Source organism: Rana temporaria, chromosome 3 (genome assembly GCF_905171775.1).
Source record: "Rana temporaria chromosome 3, aRanTem1.1, whole genome shotgun sequence".
Classification (NCBI taxonomy): Eukaryota; Metazoa; Chordata; class Amphibia; order Anura; family Ranidae; genus Rana; species Rana temporaria.
In genome coordinates this window covers 6607754-6630377 of record NC_053491.1, presented here as the reverse complement: position 1 = coordinate 6630377, position 22624 = coordinate 6607754, and the positions used below count along the sequence as shown (strand labels likewise).

The following is a 22624-nucleotide window of genomic DNA, read 5'->3' as shown; positions in this document are numbered from 1 at the left end:
AATGTTTGTTCTTGGATCTTTATTTTCCTATTTTTCTTTTCCTCTCTCGTCAGTTCTGGGCTCTCGCTGAGTGTTGCGCCGAACCCTCTCATAGTTGTTCCCATGTAATGATGTCGCTCTCACGAGCCAACCACAGATGGGCGATCGATGACCCTGAACCATTTTTTGGTCATGAACTCGGCATGAACCGCGCACACGCCCCCACACACACACACACACACCCCCACGGCACACAAATAGAGTCGGCAGAATTCGGCATTCCATTTATAAATTCCACTTCCTTTTCATTTTATTTTTGCATTTACATAGCACCGCGGAGATTTCCATGTCATGCATCCGCATCCAAGGTGCCGGGATAGCAGCATAAGTCGCCGGTTGAGGTTCCACACGTTCTTCGGCTTTTCAGTCAGTAAACAAGCAATTAAAAACGAGGCTCAGATCAAAAAATGGAATGTAAATGGTGCTGGTGGTGGGAGGTTGCACAGGCAGGTCGGTGAAGTACGGTCATGTGACTTCCACTCGGCATGCACCATACTAAACCCAACGTCTCTACACACACCTCGTCCCCGCCCTCCAACCCTAGACGGGTTCCCCGTTGTCACTCACGGAGATCGTATGTATTTTAATAGTGGGGACGTTGTAGTGAGTGCGCGCCGCCGGCGTCGGCTCCGCGCCGATGCAACAGCAGGCCCGCAAAATCGACTTGCTGCTCACCCTGGCCGTGGAACAGTTCGTAAAGTCCTTCGGCCCGCCGTAAGGGGAGGGCGGGCTGGGGACCGGGGAAAAGTACTTCCATTCGCAGACGCCGTCGGACTTGGTGATCTTGTAGAAGTTCTCGCCGGAACCCACCGGGATCCTCACCACGTCTCTGTGCTCGTCCGGGCTGCGGTGGACCGGGCTGCTCAGGATGTACCCCGAGTAGTACTTGCTGGAGGCCTGCCTCCGATGCGAGCAGCGGGCGTGCAGAATGTTCTGGAAGGCCTTCCGGAACTCTCGGCTGGAACACGGGTAGATGACGGGGTTGATGCAGCTGTTAAAATAGCCCAACCAGAAGGTGATTTTGAAAATGGTGACCGAAGGTTTGGCCGGAGGGTAAAGAGAACCTGCAAGAGAAACAAAATCAGGAGAGCGTTACTAAATCCGTATACAGGAGCCAAACATTTCATGTCATTGCTGAATTTTCTGAGCACCAAAAACACTATTTAACCGGTTAAGCCCCGGACCATTATGCAGGTTAAGGACCGGGCCCCTTTTTGCGATTCGGCACTGCGTCGCTTTAACCACTTAAGAACCGCCTAACGCCGATATACATCGGCAGAATGGCACGGCTGGGCTCAATCACGTACCTGTACGTGATTGTTAAATGCCCAGCCGTGGGTCGAAGCTCCGTGACCACGGCCGCGGGACCCGCGGACCGGATCGCCGCCGGAGTGCCGTGATCGGGTCACAGGAGCTGAAGAACGGGGAGAGGTGAGCGTAAACACAGCATCCCCGTTCTTCACTGTGGCGCTATCATTGATCGTCTGTTCCCTGATATAGGGAAAGGCGATCAATGATGTCATACGTCCAGCCCCGCCCCCCCTACAGTTAGAAACACATATGAGGTCACACTTAACCCCTTCAGCGCCCCATTAGTGGTTAACTCCCAAACTGCAATTGTCATTTTCACATTAAACAGTGCATTTTTATAGCACTTTTTGCTGTGAAAATGACAATGGTCCCAAAAACTGTGTCCGCCATAATGTCGCAGTCACGAATAAAATCGCTGATCGCCGCCATTAGTAGTAAAAAAAAAAATATTAGTAAAAATGCAATAAAACTATCCCCTATTTTGTAAACGCTATAGATTTTGCGCAAACCAATCGATAAACGCTTATTGCGATTTTTTTTACCAAAAATATGTAGAAGAATACGTATCGGCCTAAACTGAGGAAAAAAAATGTTTTTATATGTTTTTGGGGGATATTTATTATAGCAACAAGTAAAAAATATAGATTTTTTTTTCAAAATTGTCGCTCTATTTTTGTTTATAGCGCAAAAAATAAAAACCGCAGAGGTGATCAAATACCACCAAAAGAAAGCTCTATTTGTAGGAAAAAAAGGACGTCAGTTTTGTTTGGGAGCCACGTCGCACGACCGCGCAATTGTCAGTTAAAGCGTCACAGTGCCGAATCGCAAAAACTGGCCTTTACCTGCATAAAGGTCCGGGTCTAAAATGGTTAATGTGTTTTAATGAATATTCATAATAATGTAATTGAGATTGCAAAAAATAAAATTATGGCCGGAACTCCCCTTTAACCACTTGGCGCCCCGGGGCCAATTCTGACACTTCCCTCCTACATGTAAAAATCATCATTTTTTTTTTGATAGAAAATTGCATAGAACCCCCAAACACGATATACATTTTTTAGCAGAGACCCTAGAGAATAAAATGTGCGACTTCAAAGTAGTCTCTGCACTACTTTGGTCCCACTTTGATGCGACTTGAGGTCGATAGACATTGCTTCAAGTCGCGGCAAAAAATCACGGCAAAAACGTGCGACTTTAACCACTTGCTTACCGGCCACTTAAACCCCCCTTCCTGCCCAGGCCAATTTTCAGCTTTCAGCGCTCTCACACTTTGAATGACAATTGCGCGGTCATGCAACACTGTACCCAAATGACATTTTTATAATTTTTTCCCCCAGAAATAGAGCTTTATTTTGGTGGTATTTCATCACCTCTGCGGTTTTTATATTTTGTTAAAAAAAAATGACAGATTAAAAAAAAAAAAATAGAAAACCGTTTTATATTTTGTTATAAAATTTGGCAAACGGGTAATTTGTCTCCTTCATTGATGTATGTTGATAAGGCTGCAATGATGGGCTGCACAGATGGGCACCAATGGGCTTCACTGGTGGGCACTGATGGGCTACACTGGTGGGCACCGTTGGGCACTGATAAGGTGGCACTGGTGGGCACTGATAGGTGGCACTGATGGGTGGCACTGAAGGTCATTGACAGGTGACACTGGTGGGCACTGATAGGTGGCACTAATAGGTGGCACTAATAACTGGCAGTGATGGGCACTGCTAGGTGGCGCTGATGAGGCACTGATTGGCACTGGTAGGTGAAAGTGATAGGTGGCACTGTTTTGCACTGGTGGGCACTGACTTGTGGCACTGTGGGCACTGGCGGGTGGTACTGGTTGGCACAGATGAGGCAGATGTGCTTCTTCCTCTTTGGGATCGATGTCCCTTACACAGAAGCTGGTGATCGCTTTTTTCTCTTTACGCTGTCAGCGTGAGGAGGAAAAAAACGAGTACCGAGCGTCTGTTTACATCACGTGATCAGCTGTCATTGGCTGACAGCTGACCACGTGAAAGGGGCCAGGATCGGCCCCTTACTCTGATCTGTGATCACCTGAGTCTCAGTGAAGGGCGGGCAGAAGGGCGAGTCGGACAGATGGACGAGGCGGGCAGAAGGACGAGGCGGGCAGAAGGACGAGGCGGGCAGAAGGACGAGGCGGGCAGAAGGACGAGGCGGGCAGAAGGACAAGGCGGGCAGAAGGACAAGGCGGGCAGAAGGACGAGGCGGGCAGAAGGACGAGGCGGGCAGAAGGACGAGGCGGGCAGATGAATGAGGTGGACAGGACAAGGCGGACAGATGGCCGAGGTGGGCAGAAGGACGAGGCGGGCAGAAGGACGAGGCGGGCAGAAGGACGAGGCGGACAGAAGGACAAGGCAGGCAGAAGGACGAGGCGGGCAGAAGGATGAGGCGGGCAGATGGACGAGGCAGGCAGAAGGACGTGGCGGGCCGAAGGACGAGACGGGCAGAAAGACAAGGCGGACAGAAGGACTAGACGGGCAGAAGAACGAAGCGGGCAGAAAGACGAGGCGGACAGGACGACGAGGCGGGCAGATGAACGAGGCGGGCAGAAGGACTAAGCGGAGAGGACGGAACGGGCAGAAGGACAAGGGGGACAGAAGGACGAGGCGGGCAGAAGGACGAGGCGGGCAGAAGGACGAGGTGAATAGATGGACGAGGCGAACAGGACGGAGCAGACAGAAGGACGAGGCGGACAGAAGGATGAGGTGGGCAGAAGGACGAGGCAGGCAGAAGGACGAGGCGGGCAGAAGGACGAGACGGGCAGAAAGACGAGGCGGACAGAAGGACTAGACGGGCAGAAGGACGAGGCGGGCAGAAAGACGAGGCGGACAGAAGGACAAGGTGGACAGATGGACGAGGCGGGCAGATGGACGAGGCGGGCAGAAGGACTAGGCGGACAGGACAGAGCGGACAGAAGGACGAGGCGGACAGAAGGACGAGGCGGACAGAAGGACGAGGCGGGCAGGACGGAGCGGACAGAAGGACGAGGCGGACAGAAGGACGAGGCGGACAGAAGGACGAGGCGAGCAGAAGGACGAGGCGGACAGATGGACGAGGCAGGCAGAAGGACGGAGCGGACAGAAGGACGAGGCGGGCAGAAGGACGAGGCGGGCAGAAGGACGTGGCGGGCAGAAGGACGAGGCGGGCAGATGGACGAGGCGGACAGATGGACGAGGCGGACAGGACGGAGTGGACAGAAGGACGAGGCGGGCAGAAGGACGAGGCGGGCAGATGGACGAGGCGGGCAGATGGACGAGGCGGACAGATGGACAAGGCGGACAGGACGGAGCAGACAGAAGGACGAGGCGGACAGAAGGACGAGGCGGACAGAAGGACGAGGCGGGCAGAAGGACGAGGCGGGCAGAAGGACGAGGCGGGCAGAAGGACGAGGCAGACAGATGGACGAGGCGGGCAGAAGGACGAGGCAGACAGAAGGACGAGGCAGACAGAAGGACGATGCGGGCAGAAGGACGAGGCGGACAGATGGACAAGGCGGACAGGATGGAGCGGACAGAAGAACGAGGCGGGCAGAAGGACGACGCGGGCAGAAGGACGACGCGGGCAGAAGGACGTGGCGGGCAGAAGGACGAGGCGGACAGAAGGACGAGGCGGGCAGATGGACGAGGCGGGCAGATGGACGAGGCGGGCAGAAGGACGAGGCGGGCAGAAGGACGAGGCGGGCAGAAGGAGAAGGCCGACAGAAGGACGAGGCGGGCAGATGGACGAGGCGGGCAGAAGGAGAAGGTCGACAGAAGGACGAGGCGGGCAGATGGACGAGGCTGACAGAAGGACGAGGCGGACAGAAGGAAGAGGCGGGCAGAAGGACGAGGCGGACAGAAGGACGAGGCGGACAGAAGGACGAGGCGGACAGAAGGACGAGGCGGGCAGAAGGACGAGGCGGACAGAAGGACGAGGCGGACAGAAGGACGAGGCGGACTGAAGGACGAGGCGGACTGAAGGACGAGGCGGACAGAAGGACGAGGCGGACAGAAGGACGAGGCGGACAGATGGGCGAGGCGGACAGAGGGACGAGGCAGACAGAAGGACGAGGCGGACAGAGGGACGAGGCGGGCAGACGGACGAGGCGGGCAGAAGGACGAGGCGGGCAGAAGGACGAGGCGGGCAGAAGGACGAGGCGGACAGAAGGACGAGGCGGACAGAAGGACGAGGCGGACAGAAGGACGAGGCGGGCAGATGGACGAGGCGGACAGAAGGACGAGGCTGACAGAAGAACGAGGCGGGCAGATGGATGAGGCGGACAGGACAGAGCGGACAGAAGGACGAGGCGGACAGAAGGACGAGGCAGACAGAAGGACGAGGCGGGCAGATGGACGAGGCGGGCAGATGGACGAGGCGGGCAGAAGGACTAGGCGGACAGTACGGAGCAGACAGAAGGACGAGGCGGGCAGAAGGACGAGGCGGGCAGAAGGACGAGGCGGACAGAAGGACGAGGCGGACAAAAGGACGAGGCGGACAGAAGGACGAGGCGGACAGAGGGACGAGGCGGACAGAGGGACGAGGCGGACAGAGGGACGAGGCGGACAGAGGGACGAGGCGGGCAGAGGGACGAGGCGGGCAGAGGGACGAGGCGGGCAGAAGGACGAGGCGGGCAGAAGGACGAGGCGGGCAGAAGGACGAGGCGGGCAGAAGGACGAGGCGGGCAGAAGGACTAGGCGGGCAGATGGATGAGGCGGACAGAAGGACGAGGTTCATTTTTGTATAACACGTGCTCTTTTTTATACAAACAACAATGTGACCTCCAACCTGAACATTTCCCCGTTCCCTTCCCCCGGTGCCGGAGAAATAACTATTTTTGAGAGTCTCGGCACGGATGTTACATTCCAAACAGAATTCACTAAACAAGACAATTTAATCGGCCTTTCTGGAGCCCCCATAGTGCAACCAATTGGACGGGCTCAGCGATCGGTGATGGATCGCTCCCTCTAAACGCCCAACATCATCTCCCAATGAAATGACTGCGGAGGGTCGCATGCGCCACACTACATTCCGTCGTAGGAAGTTGTCTCCTCGTTTCTGAGAAATTTCCGAGGAGTCGGGGAAAGTGACGGCGTCCTTCGTGGTGCCCACAGAGCGGAATATATGTCACCAGCTGCCCATATCTTCTCTATAACGGCGCGCCGCGACACGCCGGGGAACCAGAACTGGCAGCCGTGCAAATTCACAGAAGGAAAGTGTTGTACTATATAATGTTTATTATCCAACCGCGTGCCGTTTAGTGATATTTTATCATCTCCTGCTCTGTGATCGGCTCGCTGATCCGCTCTGTGATCGGCTCGCTGATCCTCCTCCGGGGGAAGGGGGGATAATACATTTTTCCTGCGTTCCTGAATTTGGTGGAAGGATGCCGAAGCTTTCAGACCTTCTATGTAGAGAAGACACACAACTTCTGTATAACGTATGAATTAGATAGAAAGGAAAGTGCCGCAACCCATCGCAACAATAATTGGCAAGATGCGCGGCACTGATGAGCACTGAAAGGCAGCACTGACTGGCATCATTGATGGGCACTGATTGGCATTGCTGATGGGTACTAATTGGTATCACCGATGAGCACTGATTGGCATCACTGATGGGCACTGATTGGCATTACCGATGAGCATTGATTGGCATCACTGATGGGCACTGACTGGCATTACTGATGAGCACTAATTGGCATCACTGATGGGTACTGACTGGCATCACCGATGGGCACTGATTGGCATCACTGATGGGCACTTATTGGCATCACTGATGGGCACTGACTGGCATTACTGATGAGCACTAATTGGCATCACTGATTGGCATTACTCATGAGCACTAATTGGCATCACTGGGCACTGATTGGCATTACCGATGGGCACAGATTGGCATTACTATCGAGCACTGATTGGTATCACTGATATGCACTGATTGGCATTACTCATGAGCACTAATTCGCATCACCAATGGGCACTGATTGGCATTACTAATGAGCACTGATTGGCATCACTGATGGGCACTGATTGGCATTACCGATCGACATTGATTGGCATTACTGATGAGCACTGATTGGCATCACTGATGGGCACTGATTGGCATTACCGATGGGCACAGATTGGCATTACTATCGAGCACTGATTGGTATCACTGATATGCACTGATTGGCATTACTCATGAGCACTAATTGGCATCACCGATGGGCACTGATTGGCATTACCGATGGGCACAGATTGGCATTACTAATGAGCACTGATTGGCATCACTGATGGGCACTGATTGGCATTACCGATGGGCACAGATTGGCATTACTAATGAGCACTGATTGGCATCACTGATGGGCACTGATTGGCATTACTGATGAGCACTAATTGGCATCACTGATGGGCACTGACTGGCATCACTGGTGGGTACTGTTGGGGCTGCACTGATGATCATTGCCCTGATTATCTGTGCAAATCTCGCCTGTGAGGAAATGCCGCTGATCGGATCTCGAGTGTGAGGAGAGGAATGGCGATACCCGTCATATCCGTGCTTGGACACAGCTGATACGATGGGTAAAGAGCCTCGTCATCGGCTCTTTACCGGGATCGGAAATGCACCATTTCGCAGGGACAGAGGGGACCACCGATCGACACGCTTGTGTACCCGCAGGTAGTGGGGCAAGGTCATATGATGTCGTCCGAGAACGAGAGAGCTGCCTTGCGCCCGTCATTTTACAATACGGCAGGCGGGCGTTGACTAAAGGTTAATTTCTAGACCTGCGCACACTGAAATATTTAGTTTCGGAATTTCGTTTTCGCCCGAAAAATACATTTATTTCGTTACTCCCGAAATTCGTTTTTATTCATTTCGTTTTTAGAAAATGCATTCGTCCGAAAATCCGAATGAATTGAGGTGGAATCTGTCATTGAAGGCTTATGGTGTCTGTCGAATGTTCAAAGAAGATTCGACGGAGCAGCGAAACTGTACATCGTACATTTCCGGGCGAATGCTCCGCCCACAAGCTATAGAAGAATTCTAATGTTGTATGAACAACAAAGATGTAAACATCCCTTGTAATCGAAAAAAAGCATGACAGGTCCTCTTAACCACTTGCTGCCTGCCAATGACATATTGACGTCGGCAAAGTGGTTGTAGAATCCTGACTGGACGTCATATGACGTCCTCAGGATTCTGAGCCGCTGCGTGCCCCCGGGGGCGCGCATCGCGGCGATCGTTGTTGCGGGGTGTCAGTCTGACACCCCGCAACACCGATCTCGGTAAAGAGTCTCTCACGGAGGCTCTTTACTACGTGATCAGCCGTGTCCAATCACGGCTGATCGCGATGTAAACAGGAAGAGCCGTCGATGGCTCTTCCTCACTTGCGTCTGACAGACGCGAGTAGAGGAGAGCCGATCGGCGCCTCTCCTGACAGGGGGGGTTCGCGCTGATTGTTTATCAGCGCAGCCCCCCCTCGGATCGCCACACTGGACCACCAGGGATGCCCACCCTGGAAGGGCAAACTGTAAAAAACAGCCCCCAAAAACAAAAACAAAAAAATCCAGAAAAAAAAAAAGGTTGGAAAAAAAAAAAAGATGCCAATCAGTGCCCACAAATGGGCACTGACTGGCAACATAGGCAAATCAGTGCCGCCCCACAGTGTCCATCAGTGCCACCCCACAGTGTCCATCAGTGCCACCCCACAGTGTCCATCAGTGCCACCCCACAGTGCCCATCCATGCCCAGTGCCCACCTATCAGTGCCCATCTGTGCCACCCATAAGTATCCATCAGTGCCACCCATAAGTGCCCCCCATGAGTGCCCATCTGTGCCGCCTATGAGTGCCCAGTGCCGCCCATGTGTGCCCATCAGTGACGCCCATGTGTGCCCATCAGTGCCGCCCATGTGTGCCCATCAGTGCCGCCCGTGTGTGCCCATCAGTGCCGCCCGTGTGTGCCCATCAGTGCCGAATTCCAGCGCCGCCAATCAGTGCCACCTTATCTGTGCCCATCAGTACTACCTCATCGATGTCCATCAGTGCCATCTCATCGGTGCCCATCAGTGCCGCCATATCAGTGCCCGTAATTGAAAGAGAAAACTTACTTATTTACAAAAAAATTAACAGAAAAAAATAAAAACGTATTTTTTTTTCAAAATTTTCAGTCTTTTTTCAGTTGTTGCGCAAAAAAAAAAAAATCGCAGAGGTGATCAAATACCACCAAAAGAAAGCTTTATTTGTGGGGGAAAAAGGACGCCAATTTTGTTTGGGTACAGTGTAGCACGACCGCGCAATTGCCATTCAAAGTGCGACAGTGCTGAAAGCTGAAAATTGGCTTGGGCGGGAAGGTGCGTAAGTGCCTGGTATGGAAGTGGTTAAATATGAGATCTGGGGTCAAAAAAGACCTCAGATTTCATACTTGGACTTAAATGCAATAAAATAAATAAAAAATAAATTGCCATTTGAAAAAATTACAACAAAAAAGTCCCTTTACGACGTATGGGCGGAAGTGATGTTTTGACGTCACTTCCGCCCTGCAGTGATATGGAAACGGGTGGGGGGGACCATCTTCCCCTCACTGGTCTCCACACACAGCAAGGCACAGGACCGGTTCGCCTCCGCCGCTACCGACGGCTCCGGTAAGCGGCGGAGGGCACCAGAGAGCGGCGGGAGCTCTCCCGCCGTCGATAAAAGTGATCTCACGGCGAATCCGCCGCAGAGACCACTTTTATCTTGTAGAGGACCGCCCGCTGAAGAAGAGGATACCGAGGTTATGGTAGCTAGCTGCTACCAAAACAACAGCATTCCTCTTCAAAGTTATCAGTAAAACTGCGGCGGGCGCGGCGGGCGGGCCGTAAGTGGTTAAAATGTATTATTTTTTCAAAATGTCCAGTCTTTTTTTTTTTGTTTATGTATCAAAAAAAAAAAACAGAGGTGATCAAATACCACCAAAAGAAAACTCTATGACCTAGATTCACGTAGGGCAGCTTTACGTTGTGCGGGCGTAGCGTATCGTATTTTCGCTACGCCGCCGCAACTTAGAGAGGCAAGTGCTGTATTCACAAAGCACTTGCGCCCTAAGTTACGGCGGCGTAGCGTAAATGGGCCGGCGTAAGGGCGCGGAATTCAAAGTAGGCAGGTCGTGGGCGTGTTGTATTTAAATTAGGCTTGACCCCATGTAGATGCATGGCCGAACGAACGGCGCATGCTCAGTATCACGTCGTATTTACGCCCAAAGATACGCCGGCTCAATGCCTGTGACGTGAACGTAACCTACGCACAGCCCCATTCACGTAAATGACGTAAAAAGATACGCTTGTTCTGACGTCCATACTTTGCATGGGCTGCGCCACCTAGAGAGCAGCTTTATCTTTACGCCGGCGTATGTCTTACGTAAACGGCGTAACTAATTGCGACGGGTCGTACGTACGTTCGTGAATCGGCGTATCTTTCTCATTTACATATTCGACGCAGAAAGCAACGAAAGCGCCCCCTAGCGGCCAGCGTAAATATGCACCCCAAGAGACGACGGCGTAGGAGACTTACGCCGCTCGTATCTTGGCCAAATCTATGCGTAACTGATTTTATGAATCAGGCGCATAGATACGACGTCGGCCATTCGGACTTACGACGTCATAAGTCTTTGTGAATCTGGGCCTATTTGTGTGAACAAAATGATAAAAATGTAGTCTGTGTACAGCGTCGCATGACCGCGCAATTGTCAGTTAAAGCGACGCAGCGCCGAATCGAAAAAAGTGGCCCGGTCATTGGGCAGCCAAATCCTTCCGGGGCTGAAGTGGTTAAAGACGGCCCTGCATCTTATATGAGGTGATTGGGGTTTAAAATTGTCTTTATAAAGTTTTCCAATCAAGTATATCTTCGAAAAGTTTCAAACTCAATGCAGCCAATTTCCTTGAAGGAGCGTTTTATTATCCGGCGATGTTGGATGGGACGGGTGATGAATGTCGCGGTGATGGCGATTCGCCGGATTTATTCATTGTTAGGAAGACATTAACTACAAAACAGGCGAGTTAAAATGCATTGTGTGTTTTCTTTATGTTGTTATAAGCGACTGAAGGAAAATGAATAACAATGTAAAAGACGGTCTGATGAATGGAGGGGGACGAGATGAACCGTCCAATCACAGTGCAGAGAACAAATAGAAGTTTAACCGCTTAAGCCCCGGACCATTTTGCAGCTAAATGCCCAGGCCAGGTTTTGCGATTCGGGACTGCGTCGCTTTAACAGACAATTGCGCGGTCGTGCGACGTGGCTCCCAAACAAAATTGGCGTCCTTTTTTTCCCACAAATAGAGCTTTCTTTTGGTGGTATTTGATCACCTCTGCGTTTTTTATTTTTTGCGCTATAAACAAAAATAGAGCGACAATTTTGAAAATTCAATATTTTTTACTTTTTGCTATAATAAAAATCCCCCAAAAACATATTTAAAAAAAATTTTTTTCCTCAGTTTAGGCCGATACGTATTCTTCTACCTATTTTTGGTAAAAAAAATCGCAATAAGCGTTTATCGATTGGTTTGCGCAAGATTTATAGTGTTTACAAAATAGGGGATAGTTTTATTGCATTTTTATTATTTTTTTTTTTTTTTACTACTAATGGCGGCGATCAGCGATTTTTTTCGTGACTGCGACATTATGGCGGACACTTCGGACAATTTTGACACATTTTTGGGACAATTGTCATTTTCACAGCAAAAAATGCATTTAAATTGCGTTGTTTATTGTGAAAATGACAGTTGCAGTTTGGGAGTTAACCACAGGGGGCGCTGTAGGAGTTGGGGTTCACCTAGTGTGTGTTTACAACTGTAGGGGGGTGTGGCTGTAGGACTGACGTCATCGATCGAGTCTCCCTATAAAAGGGATCACTCGATCGATGACGCCGCCACAGTGAAGCACGGGGAAGCCGTGTTTACATACGGCTCTCCCCGTTCTTCAGCTCCGGGGAGCGATCGCGACAGAGCGGCTATAAACGGATAGCCACGCCGTCGTCCCGGATCGCTCCCCGAGGGGACCCGACCGCCGCACGCAGCGGAGGGGGTCCCGATCGGACCCCCCACCCGCTAGAAGGCAAGGGCATATATATACGCCCTTCTGCCTGTCCGTGCCATTGTGCGGACGTATATAGGCGTGCGGCGGTCGTTAAGTGGTTAACAAGCAGGACCTCTTATTTATCTGAATTTCTTTGGGGGTGTCGGAGTTTTTGGGCTCCGATGGTTCTGCACATTTAGATAGATTCAGGTACATTTTCTTAACTTTGCGGCGGCGTAGCTTAAGGCATTTACACTACGCCGCCGTAAGTTAGCTAGGCAAGTACATGATTCACAATGTACTTACCTGCTAAGTTACGGCGGCGTAGCCTAAATCGGCGGGCGTAAGGGCGCCTAATTCAAATGTGTGTTAGGGGGGCGTGTTGTATGCTAATTGTGCTTGACCTTACGTTTTTTACGTTTTTTTGCGAACTGCGCATGCGCCGGGCGCCTACATTTCCCAGTGTGCATTGTGGCTAAGTACGCCGCACGGGCCTATTGATTTCGACGTGGACGTAAACTTACGTAAATCCCGATTCACAGACGACTTACGCAAACGACGTAAAAAATTAGAATTTCGACACGGGAACGGCGGCCATACTTGACATTACTATTCCACTAGGGCCTAGCTCTAACTTTACGCGGCCTATCTCTTACGTAAACGGCGTAAAAGTACTGCGGCGGCCGGGCGTACGTTCGTGAATCGGCGTATCTCCTCATTTACATATTCTACGCCGACCGCAATGGAAGCGCCACCTAGCGGCCATCCAAAATATTGCAATCTAAGATAGGACGGCGCAAGCCGGCGTATCTTAGATATGTTTAAGCGTATCTCTGTTTGAGCATACGCTTATACATAAGTCGGCGTAGATTCTGAGTTAGGTCGGCTTATCTACTGATAAGTCGGCCTAACTCTTACTGAATCTACCTATTTGTTCAGGAAAATTTGTGTTCACCCGACTACTTTCACTAAGGCTTGGATTCACTTTCTATCAGGCTATGAATAACCAAAAGAACAACTGTGAGTACAAGCGGTGGGAAGGAAGTTTCCCTGAAGTGCTGTTGGGTTTACTGTTGACAACAAGGCGAGTCATTTATGGATAGGGATGAGCTTCGAGTTCGAGTCAAACTCATTTTCTACTCAAACATTGCCCGTTCGGCGAACAGCGAACAATTTGGGGTGTTCGCGGCAAATTCGAAAAGCCGCGGAACACCCTCTTAAAGTCTATGGGAGAAATCTAAAGTGCTCATTTTAAAGGCTAATATGCAATTTATTGTCTTAAAAAGTGTTTGGGGACCCGGGCCCTGCCCCAGGAAACATGTATCAATGCAAAAAAAAAGTTTTAAAAACGTTCGTTTTTTCGGGAGCAGTGATTTTAGTAATGCTAAAAGTGAAACAATAAAAGTGAAATATTCCTTTAAATTTCGTACCTGGGGGGGGGGGGGGGGGTCTATAGTATGCCTGTGAAATAGCGCATGTTTCCCGTGCTTAGAACTGTCTCTGCACAAAGTGTAATTTCTGAAGGAGAAAAAGTCATTTATAACCGGACTTGCGGCTATAATGAATTGTCGGCTTCCGGCAATACAGATAAAAGTCATTGATTAAAAAAAAAAATGACGTGGGGCTCCCCCCCAAATTCAATTACCAGGCCCTTCAGGTCTGGAATGGATATTAACAGGAACCCCGCCATCAATTAAAAAAAAAAATGACGTGGGGGTATCCCCCAAATATCCATCCCAGGCCCTTCAGGTCTGGTGTGGATTTTAAGGGGATCTCCACCTCAAATTTTAAAAAAAATGGCGTGGAGTTCCCCCAAAAATCCACTCCAGACCCCTTATCCGAGCACGTTAACCTGGCCGGCCGCAGGAAAAGAGGGGGGACGAGAGCCCCCCCCTTCCTGAACCGTACCAGGCCACATGCCCTCAACATGGGGAGTATGTAAGTACCACATGTGGCCAGAGGTGTGGGGGGCGCCGGAGACACTCGGAAACACTCAGACACCCAGAGAGGCTCAGAGACACTCAGGAACAGAGTTTTTCCGAGTGGCTCTGAGCGCATCCGAGCGGCTCCGAGTGTCTCCAGCGCCCCCCCCCCACTTGGGTGGGTTCCGGACGCAATGCTCTGCACCCCGAGACCACCCTATTTTAAAGCATATTAGAGTCTATGGCTCTAATCCGTATTTCAAAAAACACCCCCACCATAGGAATTCTTGCGCCCGGCGTCCTGAAAGGGGCCGGGCGCATGGATAGGGAGGGCGGTGGGGCATGGATAGGGGGAGGCAGCATCTGTGTGCCCACAATAAACTGGCCGCCCATGGCAGCCAACAATGTATCCTGTCCATCTTGTCTCTGAGCCTCATTTCCTCTATTAGGTCTGCAGTGTGATTTTTTCCCATTCTTCTTTGTAAAATATCTCAAGCTCTGTCAGATTGGATGGAGAGCATCTGTGATCAGCAATTTTCAAGTCTTGCCACAGATTCTCAATGGGATTTAGGTCTGGACTGTGACTGGGCCATTCTAACACATGAATAGGCTTTGATCTAAACCATTCCATTGCAGCTCTGGCTGTACTTTAGGGTCGTTGTCCTGCTGGAAGGTTAACTGCCCCCCCCCCGGTCTCAAGTCTTTTGCAGACTCTAACAGGTTTTCTTCTAAGATTGTCCTGTATTGGGGCGTGGTCTGGAGCTGCATGGAGTAAGAAGTGTTGGGTGAGAGCTCCGCTCGTGACTGATCCTTTAATTTGCATCCTGGGGGAATCCTCCCTGCAAATTGGCCACAGGCTCACTTATCCTTGCCTCAACTACCTGGGTACAAGATGTCACCCCCAAAAAAGCCCGGAGCCTCCGCTAAACCCGACAAAACCCGCCATGTAGATCGTGACCTGGGGGAGGAAGATGGCGCCGCCGCGCTCCCTGATGGTGAGGTCCGTCCCTCCGGAGACACAGCCCGGGTCCTGGAAGCCATCGCTGCCTGCCAAACTTCCCTCACCTCCAAGATTGAGGAGGTGAAGGTCGATATATAGCACATCCGCCATGATATGCATAAGCTGAGGGAGCGTGTGTCGGAAACAGAGCGCCGGCTCGAGCACGTGGAGGAGGGCCTGCACCCGCTCCAGGTCACTGTGGAACATCTACAGCATCAGCTCCACGCGGTTCTCTCCAAGCAGGATGACATGGAGAACCGCCTTCGGAGGTGTAATCTGCGCTTCGTGGGGCTCCCTGAGCGGTCGGAAGGAGGGGACCCCCCCACTTACCTGGAGAACCTACTGGTCAAAACTTTCGGCAGGGAGGCCTTCTCCTCCACCTTTGTTGTGGAGCGCGCCCATCGTCTTGCCGCTAAACCCCCCCCTGAGGGAGCACCTCCGAGGACTTTCATAGCCAAGCTGCTCAACTATCGTGACCGGGACGCAGTGCTTAGGCTCACCCGTGAAAAGGGAAACATCCCCCTCGGCAACACGACGGTTGCAGTATATCCTGACTTCTCCTCTGAGGTACAGAAAAAGCGGGCGCGCTTCACGGAGGCCAAGCGGCAGCTCCGCGTGCATCACCTGCCCTACGCTATGCTTTTTCCTGCAAGGCTCAGAATCGTATGCGACGGCAAAGCTCAATTCTTCGAAGATCCTCAAGCTGTCCTCTCCTGGCTGGAGCGGCGCAATGGAGCTGGCCCGTCTCGTGATTAACCCTGCGACCCTGGCTTGCCTCGCCGGCGTCCCACGCATCCCTGGCACCGCTGTCCACGATGTGAAGACTCTTTAACCGTGAGTTGGATGCGCTGCCCTTGGGCCTTCCCTTCTCCCCCCCCCCTTTTTTTTTGACCCTTGCCTATTCCCCCTAACTGGACAGGGGGGCCCTCCCTTCCCCCACTTTTTCGTTTTGATTTTCTCCCCCTTTTTTATGAGCCCCCCCCAGATATTGCTATCCTGTCATAAGTCACGGGCGAACCATCCACACCGATGTCCCACTTGAACGGACATCCCTCTTGCAACGATGTGTGCTTTGCAGTTTGTTCGTCCCCCCAACTGTGCTGGTTGCCCCGAACTTTGGGCAATGTCATCGCCCCTGGTAACCGCCACAAAGCTAAAGTTTCCCTGGCCGGCCCCTACCCTCAGACATTTGGTGGGAGGTGGGGTGTTATGCCTGCTATGTCGGTCCAGTGTTCATGCAGGACATGTTTTCATGTTAACTGTAATGTTATGTTTTATTTTCTTTTTCAGAAGTTTTTTGCTTTTTTCTTTTTTTTTCAGTATTGATGTCAATGTACCGTACAAAACTTATTGTGTGTGCTACTGTGCTATTGTTGGAAGTGTGCGGGCTCCACTGTGCTGGATGGTTCTCCCACCTTCCCGGTCTGGGCTCCGTATGGGCCCCCCGGGAACGTGGGACCTCCGCTCGACGCCCTCTGGTTATCCCATACAGGTGTGCCCAGGACTGGGTGCCGACCCCCCCTGCTCCCTCCATCCCCACATCCACTCATGGCAACCCTTAAGATTGTAACCTGGAACGTCCGTGGACTGGGCGACCGTGTTAAACGGTCGGCAGTCCTTTCACACTTAAAGTCCCAACATGCTGATATCTCCGTTTTAGTAGAGACACACCTAGCGGGTCAAAAACAGCTGTGCCTCAGAAAAGCCTGGGTGGGTTGGGTTTATCAGGCCCCTCACACTTCTAACTCCCGGGGAGTCGCGGTGCTTGTGGCGAGGTCGCAACAATTTGAACTCCATACCCTGCAATCTGACCCCCACGGTCGATATCTATTTTTGCACGCCACCGTCGGAGGCCTTGAAGTACTCCTCCTTGCCTATTATGTTCCCCCTCCCTTTCAATTCGAGGTGCTACAGCGGGGGGTGGCCTTTATGGCATTACACCCGTCTGTACCCGCTATATGGGCGGGCGATTTCAATATGGTCATTTCACCGTCCCTGGACAGACTGGGCTCGCGCGCCCCACTGGGTTCCCTACCGGGAACTACCCGGTTTGGTAGGTTCCTCACTGACTTCGCCCTCACTGACACCAGGCGGCACAAGCACCCGACACTGCTCAAATTCTCCTGCTTTACCCCTTCCCGTGCAGTAATGTCCCGTATAGACCTTATTTTGGTAGCTCCCTCCCTTCTCCCACACATTCTCGACGTTGGCTTTGACACTAGGACACTCTCAGACCACTCCCCGTACTGGGTCAAGCTCAGGCTCCCGACGCCTCCTGCGGTCCAGACTTGGCGCTTGAATCCATTCTGGCTGAGCGTTCTCCCAGACCTGGTCTCTATTGGGTCAGAATGGGACCGCTTTTTTACGGCAAATGACGGCTCTGCTTCGGTGGGTCCTGTTTGGGAGGCATTCAAGCTTCATGTTCGTATGATTCTATCCTCCCGTATCAATAGGCATAAGGCCTCATCTAAACTGCTGATCCTTCGGGCGGAGGAGCAGCTGGATGCCCTCGAGCGGACCTTCCAGGCCGACCCGTCCGAAACCAATGCCTCTCAGCTACGTCTACAAACCAGGCTGACAGATCAACTACACCTTGAAAAAGCGCGCCGTGGTATTTTCTTTAGCAAGCAGCGCACATATGAACATGGTGAACGGGCTGGGCGACTCCTTGCCTACATGGCTCACCTTGATCATAAACCCCCGGTGATCGTGGCTCTCCGGTCGGCGTCCGGAGCCTTGCTCTCGGACCCCGACCGGGTGGCAGAAGAGTTTAGGTCCTTTTACTCTAAGCTTTACGCTTCTACTGCACAACAATCCACGGAGGAGCTCTCCGCTCTTCTGCGGGATGTCACTTTTCCCACGCTGTCCCCGGACCAGGCCTCTTTGCTGGAGGCCCCCATCACCGCCGTGTGCGTGGAGGGGGCCCTAGCAAGCCTCCCTACTTCTAAAACTCCGGGCTCCGACGGGATTCCCCTCGAATTCTACAAACAGTTTCAGGGGACCCTTGTTCCCAGGCTTTGTGCGCTTTACAACTATGCCTTTGATACGGGCACTCTTCCCTCCTCCATGAGCGAGGCTCTAATTGTCCTCATACCGAAGCCTGGCAAGGACCCCTTGCTTCCTGAATCCTACCGACCCATCTCACTTCTCCAATTGGATGTGAAAATCCTTGCTAAGATCCTCGCCCTACGCCTTAATAAAGTCATCACTAGCTTAATACACCCCGACCAGACTGGTTTCATGCCTAATAAAAACACAGCGTTCAATCTCCGCAGGTTACACATGAACCTTCAGGCCCAACATGTGGAGGTGGGCTCCAGAGTGATAGTTAGCCTGGACGCCGCCAAGGCCTTCGACTCGGTCGAGTGGAAGTACCTGTGGGAGTGCCTTGGTAGATTTGGCTTCGGCCCCCACTTCATTAAGTGGCTCCAACTTCTTTATCATGCCCCAACGGCGCGCATCAGAGTTAATGGCAGGATCTCATCCCCCTTCTCCCTGTTTCGGGGCACTCGTCAGGGCTGCCCGGTCTCGCCCATGCTTTATGCCCTTGCAGTGGAGCCTCTTTGCATTGCCCTGCGACACCATCCCGGGATTAGCGGATTGCGCTGCGGTCGAGTCACTGAGCTACTCAGTCTATACGCTGATGACATGCTCCTCTACCTTTCGGATGCGGGTCCCTCACTTCAAGCAGCCCTTCAAGTCATAACGCAATTTGGGAAATTCTCGGGCCTACAAATAAATTGGTCCAAGTCCCATGTCCTTCCCCTAGATCTAGGCCCCCCCACCGCGGTGCAGGCATCCCTCCCTCTGGTGAGAACAGATGTCATTAAATATTTGGGTGTTTACGTCACTAGATCCCCACTTGACTACATGCATCTCAACATTGAACCCCTGTTTGATGTCCTTAAGACCAAGACGCAAGCATGGTCCCGATTACCCCTAGGAGTTATGGGTCGCATAAGTCTCGTTAAAATGATTCTACTCCCGAAGTTGCTCTACGCTTTTTGGCATGCCCCGCTGTACATCCCTCCCCGCATTTTTAAAGCCATGGAATCTATTATTAACTCGTTCATCTGGGGTCCATCACGGCACAAACTATCGTGGCGGGCGCTGAAATGCCCCGCCAGTCAGGGCGGCGCATCGGTCCCGGACCTTTTTCTCTATTATGTCGCATCCCAACTTTCCCACCTCTACCACTTTCATCATTCAGACAAGAAGCGTTACCTGGCCATGGTCTGCTCTAGGGCACCTGGCTTGGTCTCGCACCCCTTTCAGATTCTATTTTGCGAGCCCCGCGTCTCTCAGCGGACGGGCGATAGACACCAACTGCTTTTTCACCACCGTAAAATTTGGCAAATCGCCATGTCGGTCGGCGAGGCACCGTCTCCACACTCACACACTCCCCTATGGGACAACCCTCGCCTACCCGAACTTGCTACGGTCCCTGATCACGGTATTTGGATCAAGAGCGGAGTTATATATCTGACGCAGGTTGTGGCCCACGGGTCGGTTAGGACCTTCCAGTCCCTCAAGGAAACCCACACTTTACCTAATCACATGTTTTTCCGTTACCTCCAGCTCCGACATGCACTCACCACACAATTTAATGCTAACATCCCCACGCTGGAGATTCCGCTGCCCGTTGACATTGTTTTGGGCTCGGACCCCCAGAGACTGATCTCCCAATTCTACTCCTACCTACTGGCGCCTTCGGCGACCATCACTCTCCGGCAGGTTAAGTCCCGTTGGGAACCTGACTTGGGGGTGGTGTCGTCGGAGGACTGGGACGAAGTCCTTCTCAATTGCAGGTTAGTTTCTCCCAAACTCTCAGATCGCCTCACTCAATTGTACATCCTGCATCGGTCCTACCTGACACCGCACCGCATCTCGAAGTTTAAGCCAGGTAGCAACCCCAACTGCCCGGGCTGTGACCACTCTAATGCCTCCTTTTATCACCTCATTTGGAGAATGCCCCGGTGTGCAAGGCTTCTGGGCTCAGGTGGTCCGGTTCCTTCACGACCGCATGGGATCACCACTGTCCTTGTGCCCCCGCCAATGTTTGTTTGGCCTCTTCTCCCTGTCTGAAGCCGAGAAATATCTTAATACCTTTTTACAGGAGACATTATTCCTCGCCAGGCTTCAGATAGCTAGAACTTGGATGCGGGGACCCCCCCCCCGACACTGCAGCAATGGATCATAACCGTCAATGCAACCCTACCCTTTAAAAAGCTGCTCTATGTCCACAGAGGCTGCCCTAATAAATATCATAAAGTCTGGGACAGATGGTTGGGGGAGGCTTCCACCTGTGTTCCTCCTGATGAATGAGCTCCTTTATGTTGTTCTTCGGACTCTTCCGACCTCGGGCCCACAGCTTTGCCCCCTCCTCATATGTTGTTCTATATATCTATCCCGCCCTTCCTTTAAAGTGTTTGTTTGGTCTGTGTACTTGACATTGCATTGTATTCTTGCTTGTGGTGCATGTTGCACCGGTTATCCATACGTCTGTAATCCTTCACCTTTATGCTCAATAAACGTCGTTTTTGATTTAAAAAAAAGATTGTCCTGTATTTGTTTCCATCCAGCTTCCCATCAACTCTGACCAGCTTCCCTGTCCCTGCTGAAGAATGGTGTGTTCAGGGTGATGTGCGGTGTTAGTTTCCCCCCACACGGCCAAAAAGTTGAATTTTGGTGTCATGTGACCAGAGCACCTTCTTCCACATGTTTGCTGTGTCCCCTCCCCCACATGTTTGCTGTGTCCCCTCCCCCACATGGCTTCTCACAAACTGCAGACAGGACTTCTTATGTCTTTCTTTCCCCAATGTCTTTCTTCTTCTCACTCTTCCATAAAGGGCAGATTTGTGGAGAGACCACTAATAGTTGTCCTGTGGACAGATTCTCCCCCCTGAGCTGTGCAGCTCCTCCAGAGTTACCATGGGCCTCTTGGCTGCTTCTCTGATGAATGCTCTCCTTGCCCGGCCAGGTCAGTTTAGGTGGACGGCCATATCTTAGTAGGTTTGCAGTTGAGCCATACTCTTTCCATTTTCCGATGATGGATTGAACAGAAGCTTTGTGTGATAGAGGTAGACCGATATGGGTTTTTCTCTGGCCGATGCCGATATTTAGAAATCGGGGCGGCCGATATATGTTGCCGATTTTTGCGGCCGATATTTTAGGCCGATTTTTTTTTCTTTTTCCTTCATCTCGGCAAATCTACTGTGGGGAGGAGGTTATTGTTTAGGGTGGAGAGGTGGGGTGCAGCCTATTAGTGCCCACCAATTCAGCCTGTCAGTGCCACATCAGTGCCCACCAGTGCAGCCTATCAGTATCCATTAGTGCCCACCAGTGCCACCTCATCAGTGCCCACTAGTGCCACCTCATCAGTGCCCACCAGTGCCACCTCATCAGTGCCTACCAGTGCATCCTATTAGTGTCCATTAGTGCCCACCAGTGCAGCCCATCAGTGCCACCTCATTAGTGCCCACCAGTGCAGCCTATCAGTGTTCATCAGTGCCACCTCACCAGTGCCAACCAGTGCATCTCACCAGTGCCAACCAGTGCATCACATCAGTGCCCACCAGTGCATCACATCAGTGCCCACCAGTACTGCTGATCATTGCCCACCAGTACAGCTCCTCAGTGCCCACCAGTACAGCTCCTCAGTGCCCACAGTACAGCTCAATAATGTCATTTACTGCCAGTCTGCCACCTCATCAGTGCCCACCAGTACAGCTCCTCAGTTCCCACCAGTACAGCTCCTCAGTGCCCACAGTACAGCTCAATAATGTCATTCACTGCCAGTCTGCCACCTCATCAGTGCCCACCAGCGGAGCGCTCGGCTCCGTTCTGTCCCCTTGCCTGGCCAAGGAGAGCTCCATTTCGTCCCCTGACGTCCTTTATACTTCTCCACAACGTTATCCCTGACCCGTCTGGTGTGTTCCCTGGCCCTCATGATGCTGTTTGTTCACTAGGGTTATCCAACAAACCTCTGAGGGCTTCACAGAACAGCTGTATTTATACTGAGATTACATGACACATAGGTGGACTCTATTTACTAATTAGGTGACTTCTGAAGGCAATTGGTTCCTCTAGATTTTAGTTGGGGGCATCAGAGTAAAAGGGGGCGCCATACAAATGCCCCTCCCCCCCACACTTTTCACATATTTGTATAATTTATAATTTTCTTTCCACTTCACAATTATGTGACACTTTGGCCCAGATTCTTGTACACTGGGCGTATCTCACTGGGCGTATTCACAAAGCACTTGCCTGTAAAGTTGCGGCGGCGTAGCGTAAATCACCCGGCGGAATTCAAATTCGGCGGGTAGGGGAG

General features: G+C 51.9%; 1 protein-coding gene across 1 annotated transcript in view; it reads right to left on the bottom strand.

Annotated features, from left to right (window-relative positions):
- Positions 1-258: 258 nt before the first annotated feature.
- Positions 259-22624, bottom strand: part of LOC120931063 (alpha-1A adrenergic receptor-like) — a 138377-nt gene continuing 116011 nt past the window's right edge. Inside the window, exon 3 of the mRNA XM_040342186.1 lies at positions 259-1103. Coding sequence (XP_040198120.1) covers positions 580-1103 — 524 coding nt within the window. The 3' untranslated portion in view covers positions 259-579. The remainder of the gene's footprint in view (positions 1104-22624) is intronic.